The sequence below is a fragment of the Orycteropus afer genome, unplaced genomic scaffold, assembly GCF_000298275.1.
Source record: "Orycteropus afer afer isolate SDZICR_OR568_19922 unplaced genomic scaffold, OryAfe1.0 scaffold00245, whole genome shotgun sequence".
NCBI lineage: Eukaryota > Metazoa > Chordata > Mammalia > Tubulidentata > Orycteropodidae > Orycteropus > Orycteropus afer.
In genome coordinates this window covers 1,653,078-1,664,565 of record NW_006921832.1, presented here as the reverse complement: position 1 = coordinate 1,664,565, position 11,488 = coordinate 1,653,078, and the positions used below count along the sequence as shown (strand labels likewise).

The 11,488-nt window shown below is 44.3% G+C and overlaps 1 protein-coding gene across 1 annotated transcript in view; it reads right to left on the bottom strand.

The window, feature by feature from the left end:
* Positions 1 to 6,279: 6,279 nt before the first annotated feature.
* The window catches only part of UMPS (uridine monophosphate synthetase), a 13,754-nt gene continuing 8,545 nt past the window's right edge, over positions 6,280 to 11,488 (bottom strand). Inside the window, exons 4-5 of the mRNA XM_007949417.2 lie at positions 10,497 to 10,613; positions 6,280 to 6,449 (exon numbers count right to left, since the gene is read on the bottom strand). Of these exons, the coding sequence (XP_007947608.2) occupies positions 6,280 to 6,449; positions 10,497 to 10,613 (287 nt within the window). The remainder of the gene's footprint in view (positions 6,450 to 10,496; positions 10,614 to 11,488) is intronic.

The following is an 11,488-nucleotide window of genomic DNA, read 5'->3' as shown; positions in this document are numbered from 1 at the left end:
TGCAAAATTCTATCATGTGATCTCCAGCATTATTTCTGTCACCAAGGCCAAATTTTCCAACTACTGGTGATTCTTTCTTTCCAACTTTTGCATTCCAGCCACCAGTGATAATTAACACATCTTGATTGCACACAGTCAGTCAATTTCGGACTGCAAAAGTTGATAAAAATCTTCAATTTCCTCATCTTGGGCTTTGGTGGTTGGTGCATAAATTTGAATCATAGTTGTGTTAACTGGTCTTCCTTGTCGGCGTATGAATATTATCCTATCACTGACAGCATTGTACTTCAGGACAGATCTTGAAGCATCCTTTGTGATGAATGTCATGCCATTCCTTTTCAAATTGTCATTCCCAGCACAGTAGATCATATGGTTATCTGATTCAAAATGGCCAAAAACAGTCCATTTCAGATCACTAATGCCTAGGATATGAATCTTCATGCATTGTTTTATTTTTGACAACTTCCAATTTTCCTAGATTCATACTTTGTACATTCCTTTTTCCTATTATTAATGGATGTTTGCAGCTGTTTCTCAATTTGAGTTGTGCCATGTCAGCAGATGGAGGTCTTGAAAGCTTTTCTTTATCCATATCAGTAAGGCTGGTCCTACTTTGATGATGCAGCTTTCCTAGTCGTATTTGGAAAGCCTTCTGACCTAAGGGGCTCATTCTCCTGCACTGTATCGGATAAGGTTTCCAGGCTATTCATAAAGTTGTGCAGTAATGTATCAGACAGTTTTTCTCTGCTATTCATAAAGTTTTCTCTGACCAATTCTTTGAGAAGTGTATGGCCTTTTCATTCTTCCTGGTCTGTCTTGGTCTGTAAACTGCATTGAAATCTGTGTACCATGTGCAACCCTGACGGCACTTGACACACCAGTGGCACAGCCTAAAGCCTCACAGCAACATGCAAGCCACAATAGCATGACAAACTGACAGACAAGTTTGTGTCACTTAGCTGTTCAAAACTTCTCCACCCTTCCCGTACCTGGATCCCTGGCACTGCTCTGCTCTATTGTCCCCCTGGCTTCTCTTTCCCCCACTTTCCTGGCTTATGGGGGTTGGGCCTGGGTCCCTCCTCTTACATGGATCCCTGGCTGCTGCTCTGCTCTGTCATCGATCTGGCTTCTCTTTTTCCTGCTTTTGTGGCTGGTGGGGGTAGGGCCTGGGTTGCTACCCTTACCTCGATCTCTAGCAGCTGCTCTGCTCTGTTTTCCCTTCTGGATTCAATCCCCCCACCCCTGCTTTCCTGGCTGGTGGGGGTGAGGACCTGGATCCCTTGCTGCTGCTGTGCTCAGCAGGTGAGGTGAGGGAGAAAGAAAGTGTAATAAGGGAGGGAAGACAATCAAAGACTTAATTGTGCTGTTTGTCCCTGGGGAAACTGAAGTGGATATGAATTTTTAGGTCATCTGTTCAGTTATGAAGGTCTGCTGGTGGCATAGTGGTTAACGTATTAGGCTGCTAACCAAAAGGTCGGCAGTTCATACCCACCAGCTACTCCGTGGGAGAAAGACGAAGTAGTCTGCTTCTGTAAAGATTTACAGCTTTGTAAACCCTATGGGGCAGTTCTACTCTGTCCTATAGGGTTGCTGTGAGTTGGAATTGGCTTAACAGCAATGAGTTTGGTTTGGTTTTGGTTGGTTCAGTTATGTAAGAACAAACAGTAATTTTTTTGTTTGTTTAAAGCCAAACTAAGTAACCAGGGCCCCTAATAAATACCCTGTGGACTTTCTAATTTGTTCCCTAGGACATGGAGGGTGGTAGACAACATGTTATTAGGTTCCAGGTAAACAGAGACAGCATGTCTTGTTAAGCACAATCTCTTTAGAATCCACCCTCTCTAAATGCAGTGTTGACATTGGAGATGGTCATGGATCTGTGCACAAGGAAACTGTCAGGTCACTCTGGAGTCACAGGAAGCTGAAGTTGCCACAGGCTCTGAGCTCACTGTCACCGCCACTCCACTCTGGGGTGGGGAGGTCCCTGCACCTTCACTGCTCACCTCTAGAAAAACAAGGCACCCATCTCCTCTGCTTTCAGTTCCTCAAATTTATTTCAGGTGTCTATTTTTCCTTCTTCCGGGGGTTCAATTTCAAGGGGAGAGTGTTTGTTTCCCAGCCTGCCCCAGCATCTAACTCTTACAATCCCTCTCGTTTCCTTCTCCAGTACAGGGGGAGATGGTTTTTCCCCTTGGTGGGAAGAAGGCTAGGCAAAAGGTATGCCAAAACCTTGAACTTTGTGGCCTCCCTTTCCTGAGGCATGATGACAAAGTATGAGCTTGGAAGCACTACAGGGTAAACAAAGGGACTGCAGGAGATAGAAAAATCACTTCATAACTCATCCGAGTATAAACAGGAGCTCTGGTAGCATAGTGCCTAATGCACTTGACTGCTAACCAGAAGGCTGGCAGTTCAAACCCACCAGTCACTCCTTGGAAGGAAGGTTGGGCAATCTACTTCCATAGTGATACTGTCTCGGAAACCCAAGGAGGGTTCGCTATGAGTTGGGTCCGACTCGATGGCATATAACAACTAACTTTAAAGGTCCTAAGAGCTAAAGGGGTGAGGGGGGACACCCCACATCCTGCAATTCAAAATAAAAATAGTTCTTAAATGGCATTAGTCATAAAAGAAATGTTAAGAACTGAGTCTCAATTTTTCCTGTGTTTTTTTGTTTTTAATTCCCAGTTCCTTCAATCTCAGATTCGTTTTCTGTCTCCTTGCTTTACTGGTGCTCTTATGATGCACTTAGTCTGTGATTGCACACCTAGCACTGATGATACCACCTATACCCGGGAAGGGACAGTGGCAGCAAACTGCAGTTATGGAGTCACCCATTGTCATTTTCAATATTGGTTCAACTGTGTCAAAATACAGCATTCACACAGGACCCAAGCAGCTCTTTTCGAGATCAGTGAGAACAGCCAGAAGTGGATCCCAAAATCAGGCCAGAGCTGAGGAAGCCGGTTGAACATACCGGTTAGCACCAAATAAACCCAACCCAACCTGCTGCCAGGTAGATTCTGACTGAAAGCGACCCACTCCCCTTAAGTCCTTAGCATCCCCACCGTTGACACCCTCTTCCCCCTCTCCCCGAGGAGATAACATCCTGCACCTGTCTTCTTCTTTGGAAATCCTAATAGAGCCGGTAGCCACGCAGACCTTCCAGGCACTACCTATGCACTGTCCCAGCAACCATTTTGTTGGTTGTCTTTGCCCACCTCATTCCCCATGACTCTTGTGAGACAGGTTTTAAGCAGTCCCAGGGGCTAATTACTGTGCTTTTCCTACAGATGATTCTATCATCAAGTAGAAAGAATTAGGACTGAGCGACTCCAGGCCGGTTGGGCACAGGCTGGCCGTATGACTAAGATCTCTTTACTACTCCAAGTCTACACTTGTTTATAGGGAGCTGAGCCAGGTAGTTTCTAAGGTTTCCTCAGCACTAAAAATTTCTTAGCTTATGTTCTACATAATGTCAAGTGTTACTGGAAGAACCTGGGGGGTATGGCGTTCTCACTCCATTACCTATATTCTTATAGGTGATTCCCCACTCCATAACCTAGGTTGTGTGCTGTGAAGTGACCCTGTAGGACAGAGTAGAATGCCCCATAGTGTTTCCCAGGCTGTCATTTTTCTCCTGCAGAGTGGCTGGTGAGTTTGAATCGCCGAATTTTCAGTTAGCAGCCAAGCACTTAACCACTGTGTTAGCGTTATCTGTATCTTGAACACCCTGTGCAGACTGGGCCCACTTCCCCCCCAGGACAAGGTGCTATAAACACCCAGAGTTCATGCCCAGTAAATCTTGACTGTGCAGGTGCTAAACAACCTATCCAATGCCTCCAAAATGCTATTCTGGAATGGTACCCCATGGCCACTAAGATAGCCCAAGGTCATCTTTGTCTGAATCAGTAGGTACTTCGTAATTTTGCGATTCTTGCAAATGTGGAAAATTTCTTAGACTGCCTGGGGTTTGGTTCACCTAAGAGGTCTGCAGCACTGATGGCAAGGGCAACAACAGCAGTGCCAGTCCATTCTCAGGAAATATCGAATCACTGGACTATCCATCAGAAAGGCAGGTTTCCAGGCCTTACTGCCAAATCTGCTGAAGCAGAATCCCTAGCATTTTAAGTAGGTAGCAGCAGCCAGGTGTTTTTTTTTTTTTTCCCAGATTTCCCCCACCCCCAACCTTCCTAGCAGGAGTCCACACTTTGGAAGGAAGGGATGGAAAAAGTAGGTGACCCTCACCAGGAGGGAGGAAAATCCCAAAGCCATCTTACTGTGGGGGTATGTGGCTCTCCATGGCAGTGGTTCTCAAAAGTGTAGTCCCTGTACCAGCAACACCTCCTGGGAACTTGTTGAAACGCAAATCTTAGTTCTACTCTAAACAAAAAAAAAACAACCAAATTCACTACCTTCGAGTAGGGTCTGATTCCAAGTGACCCCTCCTTGGGTTTTCAAGGTGGTATCTCTACAGAAGTAGATTGCCAAGTTTTCCTTCCAAGAAGTGGCTGGTGGGTTTGAACCACCAGCCTTCTGGTTAGCAAATGCCTTAGGCATACCACCAGAGCCTCCAATTCCACTCTAGACGTATGCAAAGTCAAAATTCAGCTGTGGGATCCAGCACTCTGTTTCAACAAGCCCTCCAAGTGATTCTGATGCACGCTACAAAGTGAGAACCACTGACCCACAGGTCAGTTAAGCAGGCACTGAACTTCAGCACATCACCCTACTGGTGTCACAGCCTTAGGCACTGAGACTTTGAAGATGCCACCATGAGCTACTACCATTTTCAATTAAAAAACCCTCTTCTTAGTAACTTCTAGTTCCTTGGTGTTGCCCCCAGGGCCATAGTCCGTCCTTTTCCCTCTGGCCTTTATTCCTTGGTAATTCTTCTCTTTCCCATGAAGGGAATTTCTCTGGAGATGCAGTGCTGGACTTGAGTTTCTATCCAAGAGGAACTGCAGACAAACATGAGTGGAATCACAGGCCAAGCCATGAGGGAAAACAGCAGGGTAGTTAGGGATGGAGACTGCTGACCTGACCATGCAGGTCCTCTACCCCGTTCCCAGCTGCCTGCAGGTGAGAAGGGCAGGAGTGAGTATTCTTGGTGGAGTCAGAACCACAAGAGCCTTCAAACCAACTGCTACCCTGGCCTTCTCACACAGGGCCTACTCATGCAAAGTGGAGCCATTTTAAGTGACCACCTGAGCCACACACTTAGCTCCCTTCCCTCCAAGATGATCCTGAACAGCCCACAGAAATATAGAACTGCTGAGAATCTGTAATAGGATGGGAAAACAGGTAAGGGGCCATCAGTAATCCAGAAGCATAATGACATTTCTGTGAGAAAACGCATTTAGCACCAGAGTGACAGGACTAATTGGCTGTGCCACATGTATGCAGGTGGGGCCCTGAGGATGTGCCCAGCCCCAGCAGAACAAAAACCAGAAATGTTAAATCACCATGGCAGCTCTTAATCTTTGTTACTAGTGAAGACTGACTCCCTTCTCTGTTAACACTGAGACAATTATGTGGGATTCTCAAGCAAACCCCAGATAGAACCTTGCTTAGACCCCTTGACACTGCTGTCTTCTAAATAAATGAAGGAGCAGTACATCCACTGGTGGTCCAGGCAAGGCACAGGAAGCTGGGCTGGTGTTTCATACGTCTCAAGTGCTGCCCAGGGAAGGAAACGAGCCAGCACCCGCACCCCCACCCCAAACTGCCACTATGAGAGTCAGAGACATGCTTCAGGGGCCTAGCTGCAGTCATCTCCCCCTTCCCGGTTTGCTCCCTTTGGTGAGTTCTGGGAACCAAGACCGTTTGTCTGGATACCTGGACTATTACTTCTAAGCAGAAGGAGGAGGAGAGCAGCTGACATTTGGACATTACTTGGGCATCACATTAGACAGAATAAAGGACACAAGACATAGTTACAGCTTTTAAATGGCCTAAAAATCTTATTTTATGGCAATGAAAATAAAACAGGAGTCTGATCCAGAGAAAGGAGGAACATGGAAGACCTTGACAGACAAGTCTATGGATGCCCAAGCTCAGTTTCAATAAAAGCAAGCTTGAAATTGAACGCATTATACTAACAGTCAGTTACTACAAGCCATCTATTCTTTCCTTAAGACCCTGATAACCCCAGAACCCATTAACACAAACCCTGCAGAAGAATCCAAGCTGTTATATTCAAAAGCTGTACATTTCAAGCTAGTGAGCTTCGGGAGACCCAGGATCTTCCAGGCAGTGACAACAATGCTTCTAAGGCTCTCACACTCTGAGTCTACTCAAATAAGCTTCCCAAGCAGCTTTTCTGTACATCTCAGCTGCTTTCAGGCGATTAGCCGCTGTTAAAATGCCTCGGCCCACAATGATGATATCAGAACCTCGTGTGCCAATAACTTCTTGTGGGCTGTTGTACTGTTGGCCGAGATTATCCCCTGCAAAAACACAAAAGCTAGTGTTCAACATAACATGAAAACCAGAAAACATGACTTTTTTGAAAAATTTATCTAAGCAACTCTGAAGATGATGCTCCTGCTTTTAATTCTCCTTCAGAAAAGCAGGAGGGGAGACTCTTTGGAAAGGCCAGAGGACACCCCACTCCCAAAAGGATGCTAATCAACCTCACCTTAAATTTCTAATTTTACAGTACTTACAGTTTAACAATAACAAAAAGCAAAGAGGTAAATCCTTTATGTTGCCAGGAAAGGTTCAATACAAAAACCAAGCAAACAAACAAACAAAAAAAAATTAAAAGAGGCCTCACAATTGAAGAAAAGCTTAGGATATATCTCATGTCAGAAATCACCCCCTCACTGTCAGAAAAGTCTCCATAAGGCATCCCCACTTGACCACCACCACGTCCAGGAATCCCTCAGCAGAACCCCATCAAATGGTTAGACTATGCACAAACCCAGTCCTTATTTTTACTTTATTATTTTTAAATTCACTGCCTAGAAGCATTCTGTTCAATGGTCTATTATCCTTCAAATCTAATCTCTCTCACTGCCATGGAGTCGGTTCCGACTCATGGCGACCCTTCCTTGGGTTTCTAAGACAGTATCAAGTCTAAGATGCTTTAAATACAATGTTGTTGTTGTTGTTGATATGTGCCATCGAGTCAGACCTGACTCACAGCAACCCCTCCCTGGGTTTCTGAGGTGGTATCACTACGGAAGCAGATTGCCCAACCTTCCTTCCAAGGAGTGGCTGGTGGGTTTGAACCATGTCCCCTAAATATATGTGTCGTAAATCTTAACCTCTATCCTGCAGTTATAATCCCTAGAAACGAGCTGTCTTTATTATGTTAATAATAGCAAACCCCAATGGGTTCCCAAGGCAGTAGGTAAATCTTTATGGAAGTAGATTGCCCAGTCTTTCCATGGGGTAGCTGGTGAACAGATGCCACATGGAGATACATGGAGCTCTCCAAGGAACCATGAAACAGAACTGACCAGGGCCTTCCCCCAGAGCTGACAGAGAGAAAGCCTTCCCCCTAAAGAGGTACCCTGATTCCAGACTTGTAGCATCCTAAACTGTGAGAAAATAAATTTGTTTGTTAAAGCCACCCACTTGTGGTGTTTCTGTTATGGCAGCACTAGAGAACTAGGACAAAAGCCTAGCTCCAAACTGTACTATTGGGTCAAAGGACTGCGGAGGCTTAAAAACATTAATAGTTGAAATGCTTACTCTAAGCCAAGATATCATCAAATGCTTTATACGTATTTTCTCATTTATTTTATTTTTTTACACAAAAAACGTGAATGGGATACATTTTTCTGCAAACCTAATAACCCCCTCACAAGTTAGCTTCCTATGCACATCCCATGTGTTATACCCAGGAATGCACTTACATGTGGAAAAATATAATCCTTTCACCAATCCACTAGTATCCACTAGTTCTACAATTTCAAGTTTCAAAAAGAAAATGAAGATTTACCAAACCCACACCCCCATGTTATAAACCCCACTGCTTGAACAATTTCTCTTAGAAAGATCAGCACAAGGCCAATCCCCATGAGGCAGAGGTTAAAGATGTCCCAAATGTCCAAACTACCGTGCCACTCCATCATTTCAGACATTAACTCCTCCTCCTCCTCCCAGTAATTTCCCCGTCTTAGGGTTCTGTAGGGAGCTCTGGTGGTGTAGTGCCTAAGGCACTTGACTGCTAACCAGAAGGCTGGCGGTTCAAACCCACCAGCCACTCCTCGGAAGGAAGGTTGGGCAATGTACTTCCGTAGTGATACTGCCTCGGAAACCCAAGGAGGGGTCGCTATGAGTTGGATCGCTGTAATGCCTCACAGAACTCACAGACACCCAAGAGATCGTCTCACGTAGTGGTGGTGGGAGGCTGGCAGGCTGGCAAATCCCAAGCCTGTAAGTAGGTCTGGAGGATCCTCCCAACTCTCGGGGTTTGACGAACCTCAATCAGCAGATCAGATGATGGCTGCTGTCCCAAATGCAGGGGTGAGATGACAATGAGCCAAAACGCAGAACTGGAGCAAGAGGAGGGAGAACCTTCCCAGGAGATTCATAGATGTACCCTCAAGGAAGCTAAGGGTGGTGATTTGAGTTATACCCTCCAGCAAGAGCAGGACTCAAGATATATCCCACCTGTGTTGTCCAACAGAGATAACCCAAGTGGATGGCTTTAACAAGCAGCAGCTACTCAGTTGCTCAGGGCAAATCCCACCACAGAGCTGATTGACAGTCATTATAAGGAAATGACTACTACCAGTTGCCCAGCAACCTTAACTACCACACCACCCCACCACAAACATGGATAACAGAACGGACAATACATCACAAAATGGAGGACAATGGCTAGAAGGGCCACATCAAGCAATTCACCACCCCCACTCACTACTCTGCCAGTTTCTCTTCCCAGTCCCAGAAGCTCTAACTCTTCCATCTGTCCCTAAACAACATCATCACCCATTCCTTCAACCTCTGCACATTATTTACAGAACATTCATGAAGTATGGGGTCTGTGCAGGGGGCTATGTGGCTCTTCAGAAAGAGCTCTCTTCCTCAAGGAGCTTATGGTCTAGTCTTCCAGAAATCCTCTACGCAGACAGTATGTTCACTGCTTATAAACTGTCTAAACACATCAACAACACTGTTAAACACAATACAGCCCAGGTCTTAAGTAGGAAACACCAGGTTAAAAGGCATGAGATTAAGTCTAGATAAAAAACAAAATACTGCAGGAATCTATTTTGCACACACATAAAACAGTCCCCAAACTCTCTTCGTGCATGTGTGAGGACATGTAAGCCAAAGGTCAGGGAGGACACATATCTTCCCAGTTCTGTGATTATCTCCGCAGAAGGAAGCTGGACTGGGGGAAAGAACAGTGTGAGGAGAGATGGGTATAAGCCATCTAATGAGGACATATAAAATCTACTTTCAACATTTTAAAAAGTGTCTTTTGAACTTTTCAATAGTAAAAACAAAAATCAGCGTAGTCAACCTGATAAATTTCACTGACGGATAATAAGCACAGTTGTTTTTAAGTAGTTTTGCAAACTGAGAACTCTAAAAGTTCACAGTCTTAATCTCCAACATCTTAAGCCTAACCTATTAAGAAGGAAAGAGATGCAAAGTGGGGTAGAATAAAGTCCTGCAACTATGGTGACAATCTTTCTTGTATACCAGTCAATGCAGGGAAAATAAACTATTCCCAGGTCATCCTTTCTTCCCCATTCAAAACCAAAGCAACTTTACTGAGTCCCACAAAACATTAAAATTTTTGTATTTTTATAACCTAGATTTCTATTTTATTGAAGACTATCAATGAGAAAACTGGCACTGCTTTTTAGCTACTGCAACTGCAAATTTCTGAGACTGCTGAAAGTGTGACATGTTCAATTAAGTTTGGGAAACATGACAGGACCAAACAGTGTGATAATAGACATTAACATATCAAAGGCCCTGCAAAGTTTGGTAACAATGAAATAAATTTTAATTCTGTTTAGTGTTCAGCACAGAACACCTCTTTTGGCAGTATATTCAGAATACCAGTTGGGAAATACTGAACTATCAGTTTTCTGAGCCTATTTCAACCACAAGTAGCTTTCTGAACTTTCATCCTAAAATTAGACTGTAAACTATTTTGCAAATCCAATCAGCACCACAAAGCCAAAGGGCCCCATTCATCACAGTTCTAGACAGAGAAGCCTCTTTTTAGCACATAGAAGCCTTTATATAACATGTAAATTTTTATTTTGCCTTTACTGACTTGAGTGAGAAGCACCTACAAGAATTACTGGTGACGTAGTACCTAAGGCATTTAACTGCTAACCAGAAGGCTGGAGGTTCACACCCACCAGCCACTCCTCCGAAGGAAGGTTGGGGACTCTACTTTCATAGAGATACTGTCTCAGAAACCCAAGGAGGGGTCCCTATGAGTCGGAACCAACTCCACAGCAGTGAGTTCGGTTTTTTTTTTTTTGGGGGGGGGGTAAGGGAGGGGATGGATTTACCTCCTGCTTCTAACTGAACTCCTGGAGTCAGGTGAAGAAATTCTGGCCTTGTGCTCACTCGGGTGCCAGAAATGAAACCCATCACAAATTCAGAATGTTCCTCAGCCATCCTAACCTAAATGGAATATAACAGGACAGAGTATAAGACAAGTTAACCACACAAAAGAATAAATAATTCTACAAGCAATATACTCTTATCAAATAGTTAGAAGCTTTGCTATTTTACAGATATCTTTCTCATTTCATGTTATGTCTGAATTCATATCTGAATAGGTCATCTTAGAAGCAAACCTATAATCTTGCTTCATTAAGACCCTGGATGACCCTTTCCCATCCCATCTCCCAATTACCCATGCTCTTAAAACAATAAAATTCTCACTATATGCAACTAAAATCTAGATGCTGCACAATTACTTATTTGTAATAACCCTTGGTGACCTGCCTGTTTCTGACAGAGACTTGAGGTAAGTTCTCCAGAAAACATTACAGTGGTATGAAACCACATTCAAAGCTTACTACCTTACTTCCACAGGGTACTACTGCATGCATGTCCAATGGCAGCCACCAGATAAAAAGAAGCTATGTTTTCAAGAGCTAGGAAATCTCTTCCACCTCTCCCACTTTTCTTCTTTTACATCTGCTTTTGTCTCCTCAATATCTATACCCTTGTCTCATAGCCATAGCTCCTCTGGAAGGTGTGCCTGACTTTCTGATTTGCCTTTTCTCTAAGACTGCTATCTATTTCCCTATTCTTGCCACGAAGTACTACCACCTATAAGCAAGCAACGTCCTGTTCTTGAGCCAGGTAGGTAGATGTCTTCTTTGACTAAATGTGTGTCTCAGTTTCTCTCTTGGGGTACAATTCAATGTCCACTACAAGATATAAAGGAGCTATGGGAGCTCTGGTAGCATAGTGGCTAAGGCACTTGACTGCTAACCAGAAGGCTGGCAGTTCAAACCTACCAGCCACTCCCTGGAAGGAAGATGGGGCA